Genomic DNA, 16,275 nt, shown 5'->3' on the forward strand with positions numbered 1-16,275 from the left:
AGATCTCAGAGATCATTGCCTGCATCCGTAATGGGTCAGCGGTCAAACGACCTCCACTCATCACTGTAAAACGCTCCCTGAAACACTTCAGCGAGCAGGCCTTTCTAATAGACCTGGCCGGGGTATCCTGGAAGGATATTGATCTCATCCCGTCAGTAGAGGATGCCTGTTTTTTTTTTTTTAAATGCCTTCCTAAGCATCTTAAATAAGCATGCCCCATTCAAGAAATGTAGAACCAGGAACAGATATAGCTCTTGGTTCTCCCCAGACCTGACTGCCATTAACCAACACAAAAACATCCTATGGCGTTCTGCATTAGCATCGAACAGCCCCCGTGATATGCAGCTGTTCAGGGAAGCTAGAAACAATTATACACCGGCAGTTAGAAAAGCCAAGGCTAGCTTTTTCAAGCAGAAATTTGCTTCCTGCAACACTAACTCAAAAAAGTTCTGGGACACTGTAAAGTCCATGGAGAATAAGAACACCTCCTCCCAGTTGCCCACTGCACTGAAGACAGGAAACACTGTCACCACTGATAAATCCACTATAATTGAGAATTTCAATAAGCATTTTTCTACAGCTGGCCATGCTTTCCACCTGGCTACCCCTACCCCGGTCAACAGCACTGCACCCCCCACAGCAACTCGCCCAAACCTTCCCCATTTCTCCTTCTCCCAAATCCAGTCAGCTGATGTTCTGAAAGGGCTGCAAAATCTGGACCCCTACAAATCAGCCGAGCTAGACAATCTGGACCCTTTCTTTCTAAAAATTATCTGCCGAAATTGTTGCCACCCCTATTACTAGCCTGTTCAACCTATTTCGTGTCGTCTGAGATTCCCAAAGATTGGAAAGCAGCTGCGGTCACCCCCCTCTTCAAAGGGGGGGGGGGGGGGACACTGTTGACCCAAACTGCTACAGACCTATATCAATCCTACCCTGCCTTTCTAAGGTCTTCGAAAGCCAAGTCAACAAACAGATTACCGACCATTTCGAATCTCACCATACCTTCTCTGCTATGCAATCTGGTTTCAGAGCTGGTGAATGGGTGCACCTCAGCCACGCTCAAGGTCCTAAACGATATCTTAACCGCCATCGATAAGAAACATTACTTTGCAGCCGTATTCATTGATCTGGCCAAGGCTTTCGACTCTGTCAATCACCACATCCTCATCGGTAGACTTGACAGCCTTGGTTTCTCAAATGATTGCCTCGCCTGGTTCACTAACTACTTCTCTGATAGAGTTCAGTGTGTCAAATCGGAGGGTCTGTTGTCCGGACCTCTGGCAGTCTCTATGGGGGTGCCACAGGGTTCAATTCTTGGACCGACTCTCTTCTCTGTATACATCAATGATGTCGCTCTTGCTGCTGGTGAGTCTCTGATCCACCTCTACGCAGACGACACCATTCTGTATACTTCTGGCCCTTCTTTGGACACTGTGTTAACAACCCTCCAGGCAAGCTTCAATGCCATACAACTCTCCTTCCGTGGCCTCCAATTGCTCATAAATACAAGTAAAACTAAATGCATGCTCTTCAACCGATCGCTGCCTGCACCTGCCCACCTGTCCAACATCACTACTCTGGATGTCTCTGACTTAGAATATGTGGACAACTACAAATACCTAGGTGTCTGGTTAGACTGTAAACTCTCCTTCCAGACCCACATCAAACATCTCCAATCCAAAGTTAAATCTAGAATTGGCTTCCTATTTCGCAACAAAGCTCATGCTGCCAAACATACCCTTGTAAAACTGACCATCCTACTGATCCTCGACTTCGGCGATGTCATCTACAAGACCCTGCTAGGTAAAGTCCCCCCTTATCTCAGCTCGCTGGTCACCATAGCATCACCCACCTGTAGCACACGCTCCAGCAGGTATATCTCTCTGGTCACCCCCAAAACCAATTCGTTCTTTGGCCGCCTCTCCTTCCAGTTCTCTGCTGCCAATGACTGGAACGAACTACAAAAATCTCTGAAACTGGAAACACTTATCTCCCTCGCTAGCTTTAAGCACCAGCTGTCAGAGCAGCTCACAGATTACTGCACCTGTACATAGCCCACCTATAATTTAGCCCCAACAACTACCTCTTTCCCTGCTGTATTTATTTTATTTATTTATTTTGCTCCTTTGTACCCCATTATTTTTATTTCTACTTTGCACATTTTTCCACTGCAGATCTACCATTCCAGTGTTTTACTTGCTATATTGTACACTGCTCAAAAAAATAAAGGGAACACTTAAACAACACAATGTAACTCCAAGTCAATCACACTTCTGTGAAATCAAACTGTCCACTTAGGATTGACAAACTTCACATGCTGTTGTGCAAATGAAATAGACAACAGGTGGAAATTATAGGCAATTAGCAAGACACCCCCAATAAAGGAGTGTTTCTGCAGGTGGGGACCACAGACCACTTCTCAGTTCCTATGCTTCCTGGCTGATGTTTTGGTCACTTTTGAATGCTGGCAGTGCTTTCACTCTAGTGGTAGCATGAGACGGAGTCTACAACCCACACAAGTGGCTCAGGTAGTGCAGTTCATCCAGGATGGCACATCAATGCGAGCTGTGGCAAGAAGGTTTGCTGTGTCTGTCAGCGTAGTGTCCAGAGCATGGAGGCGCTACCAGGAGACAGGCCAGTACATCAGGAGATGTGGAGGAGGCCGTAGGAGGGCAACAACCCAGCAGCAGGACCGCTACCTCCGCCTTTGTGCAAGGAGGAGCAGGAGGAGCACTGCCAGAGCCCTACAAAATGACCTCTAGCAGGTCACAAATGTGCATGTGTCTGCTCAAACGGTCAGAAACAGACTCCATGAGGGTGGTATGAGGGCCCGACGTCCACAGGTGGGGGTTGTGCTTACAGCCCAACACCGTACAGGACGTTTGGCATTTGCCAGAGAACACCAAGATTGGCAAATTCGCCACTGGCGCCCTGTGCTCTTCACAGATGAAAGCAGGTTCACACTGAGCACGTGACAGAGTCTGGAGGCGCCGTGGAGAAGTTTCTGCTGCCTGCACCATCCTCCAGCATGACCGGTTTGACGGTTAGGTACCGAGATGAGATCCTTAGACCCCTTGTGAGACCATATGCTGGTGCGGTTGGCCCTGGGTTCTTCCTGGGTTCCTCCTAATGCAAGACAATGCTAGACCTCATGTGGCTGGAGTGTGTCAGAAGTTCCTGCAATAGGAAGGCATTGATGCTATGGACTGGCCTGCCCGTTCCCCAGACCTGAATCCAATTGAGCACATCTGGGACATCATGTCTCGCTCCATCCACCAACGCCACATTGCACCACAGACTGTCCAGGAGTTGGCGGATGCTTTAGTCCAGGTCTGGGAGGAGATCCCTCAGGAGACCATCCGCCACCTCATCAGGAGCATGCCCAGGCGTTGTAGGGAGGTCATACAGGCACGTGGAGGCCACACACTACTGAGCCTCATTTTGACTTGTTTTAAGGACATTACATCAAAATTGGATCAGCCTGTAGTGTGGTTTTTCCACTTTAATTTTGAGTGTGACTTCAAATCCAGACCTCCATGGGTTGATAAATTTGATTTCCAAATGTTGTGTGATTTTGTTGTCAGCACATTCAACTATGTAAAGAAAAAAGTATTTAATAAGAATATTTCATTCATTCAGATCTAGGATGTGTTATTTTAGTGTTCCCTTTATTTTTTTGAGCAGTGTATTTACTTTGCCACCATGGCATTTTTTTGCCTTTACCTCCCTTATCTCACCTCATTTGCTCACATCGTATATTGTTTTGTTTCTACTGTATTATTGACTGTATGTTTGTTTTACTCCATATAACAACTCTGTGTTGTTATATGTTTCAAACTGCTCTGCTTTATCTTCGCCCGGTCGTAATTGTAAATGAGAACTTGTTCTCAACTTACCTACCTGGTTAAATAAAGGTGAAATACATTTTTTTTTAAATAAAATCTCCCCAAAACATTTTCAACATACAGTGGGGCAAAAAAAATCTCATTTGTCTGTCATAGTTGAAGTGTACCTATGATGAAAATTACAGGCCTCTCATCTTTTTAAGTGGGAGAACTTGCACAATTGGTGGCTGACTAAATATGTTTTTGCCCCACTGTACATCTGTAAAATGATAGTCTAAACTAAAGCTTTAGTTGTCTTCCTCTCAGGCTTCCATGTCTTCTCCCTGGACCTCCTCAATGTCCACCTCTTGAACATCAGACTCTGAGGCCTCATCTTCACTGTCCCTTTCCAACCTTGTTGCGGATGGCTCGTTGTCAGGCTCAAAAAGGCTTTGGTGTGTGTGTGTGTGTGTGTGTGTGTTCCCACACAAGGACCAGTTGCACTCGGAGGTGGCTGATGTTGGTGTGATTTGGAGGATGATTGAGTCAACAGGGGATAGAGCTTCAGATCCACAAAGTCCTTTCCACCAGGTGGCTGATGAGATATGTTGGCATGACTGCCATATTGCATCTCCTTCCCAAAGCCCTTGCTTGGAAGTGTACTTCCAAGAACCTTGCCCTCATCCAAGCCAAGGTGGCAAGACACGGCAGTGATCATACCATAGTCTTGGTTGATCTCTGCACCAGATAGGATGCTCTTGCCAGCATACTTGGGGTCCAACATGTACGCTACGGCGTGTATGGGCTTCAGGCAGAAGTCTTCACTTTTTGATGTCTTTCAAAACTGCAGTTTCCTCTGCTTGGCGCAACATTGAGTTGGGTAGGGCAGTACGGATTTCTTCTCTTACATCTGCAAGCAGTGTCAACGTCAGACAGAATGGCATTGTCTACCTTAATCTGTGCAATGGCTACTGCTATAGGTTTCAGGCTGCTTACCACTCTCTCCCAAAATACATAATCCAGGAGGATCCTCTTGATGGGGCTGTCCATATTGGCAGACAGTGATATGGCCATTTCTTGGAGAGACTCCTTCCCCTCCAGGAGACTGTCAAACATAATGACTACACCACCTCAATGGGTATTGCTGGGCAGCTTCAATGTGGTGCTGTTATTCCTCTCACTTTGCTTGGTGAGGTAGATTGCTGCTATAACTTGATGACCCTTCACATACCTAACCATTTCCTTGGCTCTCTTGTGGAGTGTATCCATTGTTTTCAGTGCCATGATGTCCTTGGGGATCAGAGTTAATGCATGAGCAGCACAGCCAATGGGTGTGATGTGAGGGTAGGACTCCTCCACTTCAGACCAAGCACCCTTCATGTTCACACGGTTGTCTTTCACCAGTGCAAATACCTTCTGTGGTCCAAGGTCATTGATTACTGCCTTCAGCTCATCTGTAAAGTAGAGACTGGTGTGTCTGTTGTCCCTTGTGTCTGTGTTCTTGTGGAATACTGGTTGAGGGGTGGAGATGATGTAGTTAATTATTCCTTGCCCACAAACATTCGACCACCCATCAGAGATGATTCTATTACTGTCTGCTTTCTCTATGATTTGCTCGACCTTGAACTCTGTTGAACTCTGCATCCAGCAAATGGGTAGATAAAGCATGTCTGGTTGGAGGTGTGTATGCTGGGCGAAGAACATTCAGAAATCTCTTCCAATACACGTTGCCTGTGAGCATCAGAGGTGAACCAGTTGCAAACACAGCTCGAGCAAGACATTTATCAGCCTTTCTCCGACTACCTTCCTCCACTGACTCAAGAAAAACTTCTGATTCAGGAGGACCGTGAGCTGTTGCTATTGATGAGGTATCTGATTCATCATTTTCACCTCGAATAGAAGTTGATGGACTTTCGTCAGAGGTTGCTTGTTGTGTGCGCTGGGGGAACTTCATGCACTTGGCCAGATGATTCTGCATCTTTGTTGCCTTCACACATGATTTGGCACAGTATTTTCCAATGTACACAGCTTTTCCTTCTACATTAGCTGAAGTGATTACTATTTACTAGTTATCAAAAAAATGTAACATGCAATATATTCACCCCACCCAGTATTATAATCAAAATTTACCAGAAAGCATGTAGTCCTTGACTCAGACAGTGTAGTAGTGTGGGCTCTATATCATCTCATTTAGTGTGCAAGATCTTGAGAATCAGCTGTACAGTCGTGGCCAAAAGTTTTGAGAATTACACAAATATTAATTTTCACAGTCTGCTGCCTCAGTGTCCTTTAGATTTGTTGTTGTTGTCAGATATTACTATGGAATCCGGAAGTATAATTACTAGAATTTCATAAGTGTCAAAGGCTTTTATTGACAATTACATGACGTTGATGCGAAGAGTCCATATTTGCAGTTTTGACCCTTCTTTTTCAAAACCTCTGCCATCTGCCCTGGCATGCTGTCAATTAACTTCTGGGCCACATCCTGACTGATAGCAGCCCATTCTTGCATAATCAATGCTTGGAGTTTGTCAGAATTTGTGGGTATTAGTTTGTCCACCCGCCTCTTGAGGATTGACCACAAGTTCTCAATGGGATTAAGGTCTGGGGAGTTTCCTGGCCATGGACCCAAAATATTGATGTTTTGTTCCCCGAGCCACTTAGTTATCACTTTTGCCTTATGGCAAGGTGCTTCATCATGCTGGAAAAGGCATTGTTTGTCACCAAACTGTTCCTGGATGGTTGGGAGAAGTTGCTCTCTGAGGATGTGTTGGTACCGTTCTTTATTCATGGCTGTGTTCTTAGGCAGAATTGTGAGTGAGCCCACTCCCTTGGCTGAGGAACAACCCCACACATGAATTGTCTCAGGATGCTTTACTGTTGGCATGCCACAGGACTGATGGTAGCGCTCACCTTGTCTTCTCCGGACAATCTTTTTTACGGATGCCCCAAACAATCGGAAAGGGGATTCATCAGAGAAAATGACTTTAGCCCAGTCCTCAGCAGTCCAATCCCTGTACCTTTTGCAGAATATCAGTCTGTCCCTGATGTTTTCCCTGGAGAGAAGTGGCTTCTTTGCTGCCCTTCTTGACACCAGGCCATTCTCCAAAAGTCTTCGCCTCACTGTGCATGCAGATGCTCTCACACCTGCCTGCTGCCATTCCTGAGCAAGCTCTGTACTGGTGGTGCCCCGATCCCGCAGCTGAATCAACTTTAGGTCCTGGCGCTTGCTGGACTTTCTTGGGCGCCCTGAAGCCTTCACAACAATTGAACCGCTCTCCTTGGAAGTTCTTGATGATCCGATAAGTGGTTGATTTATGTGCACTGGCAACAATATCCTTGCCTGTGAAGCGGCACGTGTTTCCTTGCAGGTAACCATGGTTGACAGAGGAAGAACAATGATTCCAAGCACCTCAATCAGCATGACATAGTGATCTCCAGCCTTGTCCTCGTCAACACTCACACCTGCGTTTACGAAAGAATCACTGACATGATGTCAGCTGGTCCTTTTGTGGCATGGCTGAAATGCAGTGGACATGTTTTTGGGGGATTCTATTAATTTGCATGGCAAAGAGGGAATTTGCATTTCATCTGATCACTCTTCATAACATTCTGGAGTATATGCAAATTGCCACCGTACAAACTGAGGTAGCAGACTTTGTGAAAATTAATAATTGTGTCATTCTCATAACTTTTGGCCATAACTGTACATGTGATGGAAGAGTGCACTGTACATGCACAAGGTGCAATTCCATTGAATTGGGGACAGTTTCACCAAAATATTCCACAAGACCTAGAATTGCTTTCTGTATCCCACAGAAAAGGTTCACGTTTATAAGCTAACTTTTTTTGTGACGAATTTAAGCAAAATTTCCTGGCTTAACTTCCCATGGAAAATTTCCGGGAAAAATCCTGAAATTTACCGGAAAGTTCCCGACGCTTTGCAACCCTAGTTAAGGTCATGAGAGCACCTCCCATGGCCTGTTTGTGTAAAGTACTTGTTACACACAGATCAGATGGCAAGTACATAACATCTAAAGTGACCCTGTTGTTTCTTCAGGATTGTTTACTGTGTCTGCAATCTCTGTGTGAAATACCTCATGCACTGCATGTTGCTTTTGGAGGTAATGCTTTTTACTACACCACAGATGTTTTCTCCCCTCTATGGTTTGGTGCCCCTCTAAAGTAATGACTCTGCACTCTGCTGCTGTGTTGTAGGAAGGAAGTAGTGATGTTGTTTGCCCAGCTCTTGTTGACCAATGATAGACAGCGGTTGTGTTGTTGATACAGGATCCTCTCCTTATTGATTTCTTTATATCCATGGAGAGGTGAAAGGCAGATAGTTAGGTTGATTATTTTAGTGCAATTAAATAGGCATGTTTTGTGCACATATAATATTGTGTACCTGTTTACTATTTCCTACAGGATAATTTTGTTGTATTGTTTACAGTAACAGTAGTGTCCCTATGGACCCTAGATCAGTGCACACCTCACTGACCAAACAATTTTTCTCTCTCTCCCAGTAATCAAGTGATGAGGAAGAAACTGATTCTGTTTTTCAAGAGAAGGAACCATGCTCGTAAACAAAGGGTAAGTCTCCCTGCTTTTGAGGGAGGGATTCAAGGGAAGGAAACTTCAAGGAAATGTGTTGAATGCTTTGAACAAAACAGACTGATACAAACAATTGAACCCAAACACACTTGGACAGCCTGACTGACATGGTTGGAAATCTCCACCACACAAGCTGTGCTCTCATAGAGATGACCCAAACGGACCATGGACAATAATACTTTGATTGTTTACCCCATTTGTAAGCTCTCTAACTGTATGCATACACAGTATGTTAAACTGCATTGCATTTCTCAATTTGGTGGCGTTTTATTGTCCGCTGCAGGTCTTTGACGCCAATTGAATTTTAAATTAATAGGTGGCAGTCACGCACGCTAGCTTTAGCTTACATGCCCTCTTATTGGTTTTAGAATTTCATGGTTGACATGTTTATAACACAAATTCAGTTTGAACAGGGTATCTCCTTGCATCCCTACTAGTATGGTACTGCAAGTCCAATCAGTGGCTTTCCCTTAGTCAATGGATTAAGTAACCAATGTCATCAAAGGGACAGACCTCAGACCAAAACAGCACTAGTGAAATTACTCTTATCAGTTAGTCAGCCCATAGTAAAAACTATTTTTAGCTAATGATCACCCCCATTGTAAACGTTTTCCTTTTTTAAATGATGAAGGTAGTTAGCTATGGTTAACTGAGTGTGACTTTTAGCTGGCTGCTTCCAGGCAGGGTCAGGCCAATGGCAGCACAGTGTGCAGCTTGGCCACCTGCCAAGAGGAAGGTGGATTGTTTGGCCCTTGCTGGTTGAGAGTGGAAACAAGGCTGTATTGTCCTCCGTGTATGGGACTCTCTCTTCAATAAAAAATTATCTCTTTTGTAACAGTAAACTCTTGGTTAATGGACATCATTTGTAAAAGCTGTAATGTTCCACATCAAACACCTCACATTTCAAGTCCAAGATGGCAAATGGAACTTTCTGGATTTGACAGTTGTGGCCAGCATTATGTTTTGAGAGGCGAAATATGACCAATAGGGCAGGGTATCATCAGCAGAAAATGTGATTTTTGGACATATTCTACTTAGCCATGGCTATCTTGACTTACCTCTGAAAGCAAATGGCTACGGTTTGCTTTAGGTCATCGTCATCATGTTGTACCTCAACATTCAAATCCCCTTTTTATAAATGTGTATTATTGTGTGGTTCAGGAACAGAACATCTGCCAGCGCTACGACCAGCTAATGGAGGCCTGGGAGAAGAAGGTGGAGCGGATGGAGAACAACCCGCGTCGCAAGGCCAAAGATAGCCGCACCAGAGAGTACTATGAGAGACAGTTCCCCGAGATACGCAAGCAGAGAGAACAGCAGGAGCGCTTCCAGAGGTAAACTGAGGGAACAGTGAACTGGAATTATACTTTTCTCTTGTTCTTCTTGGCGGCTACGATGTAGCAGATTAATCTAAAGTCTTCCATTGATTGGTTGCGTCCTCTCGCCGCCGCCTCAAAATGCATTGACAAGGTTCCTCCCCTCTTCCCACTGTTTTGACACAACAAAGGTGAAAGCAATACAATCAGTGCCTCATATAATAAGAAATTGCTATCACCTGTCCAGTTTCTTTCAGGTCAGTGCATAATGATGGAGATGAAACAAGGAGAGGGAGGAGGCCTCTTCACACTATTCAGATGCATCCTAGGTGGTGCGCTGAAGGCAGTCTGCAGTGGGCTTATCAGCTGGCTGTGTCAGGGGACAGAGTCCAGCCAGTGTCTGGCTGTTCCTGGCACACAGGCATGGGTCTTTCGCTGAAATCTCAGAGCAAGGCTGTTAAGAGGCAGGTCAGGGCTGTTTGTTCAGACTGGTAGTACTAGACCAGGCAGAGAGAGAGCGCAAGCAGTGATTAGCCTCGAAAAAGTAATTGAAAATAAGAATTTGTTCTTAACTGACTTGCCTAGTTAAATAAAGGTAAAATAAAAAAATGTATCATAAGGAAAAAGGTTTTCAAGTGTCTGTCCTATATCTAGAAGATATTAGACCTCGGATTATATTAAAAAAAAACAAATGTGGACATATAATTAACAATATTTTCGGGGGGGGGGGCACAACCATTTACATTTTTTTTAACCGGTCCCGGGTTACCTTCGGAAGAGTCACATGACACTTGTAGGGGTCGTTGAGCAAAACAGAGAATACCATAATGTTCGTGAGAGTCATCTTTCGAGGTAGTGGTCATAATAGTTTATGGGCCAAACTGTTCAGACGCTACCTATGTTTTTGTGAGATGACCGATTTTTGGCATGTCAAATGGCGCTGTAGCTCTGCCACTTTCCACTAGAGATGTGGAAGGCCGACCTAGGCGAATGCGGTGGATTGAGACGTAGCCCATACAAAAAACATTGCTAGTTTAAACAGACAGATTTTGAAGGTTGCATCAATCAAATCTTAAGGATTAAAGGAGTGGTGAAGGAGGTAAACTTATTCCTGTATGCTTAAACAGCCTTGTTAGCAGACAATGTTCTCCCTGCTTTGTTTGAAGATTTCTCAGAAAACCTGTTTGTTACAGCTTGATTTAGCCTCCTTTTTTCTTTTTTTTTTTTTTTTTTCTTTTTTTTAAACCTCAAGTGAAGAGGTAATGGAAGGGTCATGTGGGAAGGAGGGGCACACTGATGTGATGGCACCTACCCAGTATTGTTATATGGAGGATGCACATTTGGTATTTTTAAAAGGTCATTATGTTTCTTAATATCTGTGTTTGTTCTCCAATTTAGGGTTGGTCAGAGAGGAACTGGAATGTCTGCGACCATTGCCAGAAGCGAGCATGAGATTTCTGAAATCATCGATGGCCTTTCTGAACAGGAGGTGAGCGCTGTCAACTTTGAAACATCTCAGTTAAAGGTCATCGTCCATTACCACTTCCTCTAGTTCTCAAGAATTGTAGGCGTGTCATTGGCTACATCTCGATTGTCCACCCTTCTCTCTGTGCACTTCCTGTCATGGATTTCACAGTGGTTGAAACTCCCTCCAGCCAATGCTTGCATCAATCCCATGCTTTTAAATTAATGACTAAGTATGCAAGTACATACTTAGGAAGAACGGTGTTGAATCTGGATGCAGCCGTTCAATCATCATCAGAGTCAAGTTCAAGTTGAAACAAGGTTAACAAAAATTTAAATAGCTTAACCCCTCCTCTCGTCCAATAGAATAACGAGAAGCAGATGAGACAGCTGTCCGTCATCCCACCCATGATGTACGACACCGAGCAGAGGCGAGTCAGGTTCATCAACATGAACGGCCTGACGGATGACCCCATGAAGGTGTACAAGGCTCGGCAGTTCATGAATGTGTGGACCGAACACGAGAAGGAGATCTTCAAAGAAAAGTGAGTACCAGTTATTTTTTGTTGTCCTTATGTCAGGGATCATCAACTAGATTCAGCTGTGGGACGATTTCTTCTTGAGCAGATGGTCAGGGGGCTGGAACATAATTACAAATTTGTAGACTGCAAATTGACCACAAGAAGCCCAACATACAGTATTTGATTTAAACAATTTCAGTCCTTGCTTACATTTGTCTACGATCACATACAGTGGGGAGAACAAGTATTTGATACACTGCCGATTTTGCAGGTTTTCCTACTTACAAAGCATATAGAGGTCTAATTCTTATCATAGGTACACTTCAACTGTGAGAGACGGAATCTAAAACAAAAATCCAGAAAATCACATTGTATGATTAAGTAATTAATTTGCATTTTATTGCATGACATAAGTATTTGATACATCAGAAAAGCAGAACTTAATATTTTGTACAGAAACCTTTGTTTGCAATTACAGAGATCATACGTTTCCTGTAGTTCTTGACCAGGTTTGCACACACTGCAGCCGGGATTTTGGCCCACTCCTCCATACAGACCTTCTCCAGATCCTTCAGGTTTCAGGGCTGTCGCTGGGCAATACGGACTTTCAGCTCCCTCCAAAGATTTTCTATTGGGTTCAGGTCTGGAGACTGGCTAGGCCACTCCAGGACCTTGAGATGCTTCTTACGGAGCCACTCCTGGCTGTGTGTTTCGGGTCGTTGTCATGCTGGAAGACCCAGCCACGTTCCATCTTCAATGCTCTTACTGAGAGAAGGAGGTTGTTGGTCAAGATCTCGCGATACATGGCCCCATCCATCCTCCCCTCAATACGGTGCAGTCGTCCTGTCCCCTTTGCAGAAAAGCATCCCCAAACAATGATGTTTCCACCTCCATGCTTCACGGTTGGGATGGTGTTCTTGGGGTTGTACTCTTCCTTTTTCTTCCTCCAAACACGGCGAGTGGAGTTTAGACCAAAAAGCTCTATTTTTGTCTCATCAGACCACATGACCTTCTCCCATTCCTCCTCTGGATCATCCAGATGGTTATTGGCAAACTTCAGACGGGCCTGGACATGTGCTGGCTTGAGCAGGGGGACCTTGCGTGCACTGCAGGATTTTAATCCATGACGGCGTAATGTGTTACTGATGGTTTTCTTTGAGACTGTGGTCCCAGCTCTCTTCCGGTCATCGACCAAATCCTGCTGTGTAGTTCTCGGCTGATCCCTCACCTTCCTCATGATCATTGATGCCCCACAAGGTGAGATCTTGCATGGAGCCCCAGACCGAGGGTGATTGACCGTCATCTTGAACTTCTTCCATTTTCTAATAAATGCACCAACAGTTGTTGCATTCTCACCAAGCTGCTTGCCTATTGTCCTGTAGCCCATCCCAACCTTGTGCAGGTCTACAATTTTATCCCTGATGTCCTTATACAGCTCTCTGGTCTTGGCCATTGTGGAGAGGTTGGAGTATGTTTGATTGAGTGTGTGGACAGGTGTGTTTTTATACAGGTAACGAGTTCAAACAGGTGCAGTTAATACAGGTAATGAGTGGAGAACAGGAGGGATTCTTAAAGAAAAACTAACAGTTTTCTGGCTCTGGCCCAACCCATCGGTTTCTGGACCAATCAGACGACCCTGAAGCATTTGGTGAGGTGTCGGGCAGGTAATTCGATCCAGACTTTTCCAGAGAAGAAACTTAAGTCTGTGGGTGTAGTGTAGCCTTTGGCCGGAGCAAGGAGTCTGAGTAGCCATGCAACCATCCCTCAGCTGTATACCAAAACAAGTGGCGGGGCTGCCGTTTTATTTTTTGAATCCCAAAATGTAGCTTTAACCGTGACTATTTTCCCTTGTTTTTCTCACAGGTTTGTTCAGCACCCAAAAAATTTTGGCCTCATTGCTTCTTATCTAGAGAGAAAGGTGAGCTACAGTGGATTGAATTCATTCTCTGGTGATTTTACTCTGTAGTAAAGCCTATTCTCCACTCTCCCCCATATGTTTATGAAGTTAATCCAACAAACCCAAAAGCACATGGTTTGCATTTGTCTGTTATTTAAATGTTTCATGGGCTCATATGTCCCTCTGTCATCTCTCTCTCTGCAGTGTGTGTCCGATTGTGTCCTGTACTACTACTTGACCAAGAAGAACCAGAACTACAAGACACTGGTGAGACGCAACTACGGCAGACGGCGAGGGAGAAACCACGTGAGTTCTAGAGAGCATCTTCACTAGGGAATGGCTAAATGTATTTATGTGTTAATGAATGGGCTTTGGAAATTACTGAGAGGCTGTCTGGGTGGGATTTAACCAGTAAATAATGCTTGTGTCAGGGACTGGTATGCCAATGCCCCCCCCCCTCGAGTGTCCCTGAAATGGAGCAACTAGTTGTACGGAGAGAGAACCCTATGGAATGGAACATTTTACTGCATCACTCGCGAACAAAAGAAGCAGCCAAAGGATAGCCTACCACGCAATTAATTGATGACGAGACTTGTGTTTTTCACAATACCTGTACTGGTGGCATTAATAGCTTTCCTTATATTTCTCATGCAAGAAATACGTACTTACCATATGAGTAACATACAGTATGAGAACTGCAAAAGAACAATATGCCCGTAATGTACCTGTAGTTCAATGTGGAGTAGTACTGAAGCATGACATTCCATAATAGCAGTTTAACATTTTAACAGTTGCGTTTCCTTTGCTCAGTCATTTTCTACAATTACTGAACCAGTGGAAGCAATTAAACATTAAAACCACTGTTCTGAACTAATATTAATACCAAATGTTTTAGGGTCCATACACAGATCAGCTACTACGTATTTGTATTTATTATGGATCCCCATTAGCTACTCTTCCTGGGGTCCAGCAAAATTAAGGCAGTTTTATACAGTTTTAAAAACATTACAATACATTCACAGATTTCACAACACAGTGTGCCCCCAGGCCCCGACTCCACCACTACCACATATCTACAGTACTAAATCCATGTGTATGTATAGTGCTTTTGTTATCGTGTGTGTATGCACCAATGTTTGTGTTGCTTCTTGGGGACTATGAAGAGACCTCTTGTGGAATGTCTTGTGGGGTATGCATGGGTGTCCGAGCTGTGTGCCAGTAGTTTAGACAGACAGCTCGGTGCATTCAACATGTCAATACCTCTCATAAATTAAAGAAGTGATGAAGTCAATCTCTCCACTTTCAGCCAGGAGAGATTGACATGCATATTATTATTATTATTAGCTCTCTGTGTACATCCAAGGGCCAGTCATCCAAGGGCCAAGTCCTACTTTGTGGCACCTGACCACACGACTGAACAGTAGTCAAGGTGCGACAAAACTAGGGTCTGTAGAACCTGCCTGGTTGATAGTGTTGTTAAGAAGGCAGGGCGTTGCTTTATTATAGACAGCCTTCTCCCCATCTTAGCTACTACTGCGTCAATATGTTTTGACCATGACCGTTTACAATCTAGGGTTACTCCAAACTGTTTACTCATCTCAATTTGCTCATTTTCCACATGATTTATTACAATATTTAGTTGAGGTTTAGGGTTTAGTGAGTGTTTTGTTCCAAATACAATGATTTTAGTTTTAGGGCTAACTTATTCCTTGCCACCCACTCTGAAACTGACTGAAGCTTTTTGAGTGTTGCAGTCATTTCAGTCGCTGTAGTAGCTGACATGTTTAGTGTTGAGTCATCCGCATACATAGACATTCTGGCTTTATCCAAAGCCAGTGGCATATCATTATTAAAAATTGAAAAAAGCAAGGGGCCTTACCAGCTTCCCTGGGGAATTTCTGATTCTAACTGGATTATATTTGAGAGGCTTCCATTTAAATAATGTCCTCTGTTCTGTTAGACAATTAACTCTTTATCAACAATATAGCAGTTATATATATATATATATATATATATATATATATATATATATATATATATATATATATATATATATAATATACACACACACATATTAATATGTATATGTGTATATATACATATATGTGTATGTATGTATATTGAGATGAGTAAACAATTTGGAGTAACCCTAGATTGTAAACGGTCATAGATATATATATATATATATATATATATCTATATATATATATATATATATAGTAAAGGCAAAACACACAGCAGCAGACTATGATCGATAATGTCAAAAGCTGCACCAAAGTCTAACAAGGCAGCCCCCACAATAATTTTATCATCAGTCATTTGTGTAAGTGTCCTTCCCCATAAGCATGCTGAAATTCTGTTGTCAATTTCTTTTTACTGTGAAATAGCCATGTATTTGGTCAGACACAATTTTTTTCTAGAAGTTTACTAAGGATTGGTAACAAGCTGATTGGTCGGCTATTTGAGCCAGTAAAGGGGGCTTTGCTCTTCTTGGGTAGCAGAATGACTTGAGCTTCCCTCTAGGCCTCAGGGCACACGCTCTCTAGTAGGCTTAAATTGACTATGTGGCAAATAGGAGTGGCAATATCGTCTGCTATTATCCTCAGTCATTTTCCATCTAGATTGTCAGACCCTGGTGG

General features: G+C 43.7%; 1 protein-coding gene across 7 annotated transcripts in view; it reads left to right on the forward strand.

Moving 5' to 3' along the window:
• The window catches only part of LOC110533631 (nuclear receptor corepressor 1), a 121,053-nt gene that overhangs the window by 27,233 nt on the left and 77,545 nt on the right, over positions 1–16,275 (forward strand). For all 7 annotated transcript variants that reach the window (XM_090186320.1, XM_090186321.1, XM_090186324.1 and 4 more), the window contains exons 9-14: positions 8,351–8,417; positions 9,600–9,772; positions 11,153–11,243; positions 11,585–11,763; positions 13,603–13,657; positions 13,841–13,942. In XM_090186320.1, coding sequence (XP_090042446.1) covers positions 8,351–8,417; positions 9,600–9,772; positions 11,153–11,243; positions 11,585–11,763; positions 13,603–13,657; positions 13,841–13,942 — 667 coding nt within the window. The remainder of the gene's footprint in view (positions 1–8,350; positions 8,418–9,599; positions 9,773–11,152; positions 11,244–11,584; positions 11,764–13,602; positions 13,658–13,840; positions 13,943–16,275) is intronic.

Source organism: Oncorhynchus mykiss, chromosome 10 (genome assembly GCF_057628025.1).
Source record: "Oncorhynchus mykiss isolate SJ-2025 chromosome 10, ASM5762802v1, whole genome shotgun sequence".
Taxonomy (NCBI): Eukaryota; Metazoa; Chordata; class Actinopteri; order Salmoniformes; family Salmonidae; genus Oncorhynchus; species Oncorhynchus mykiss.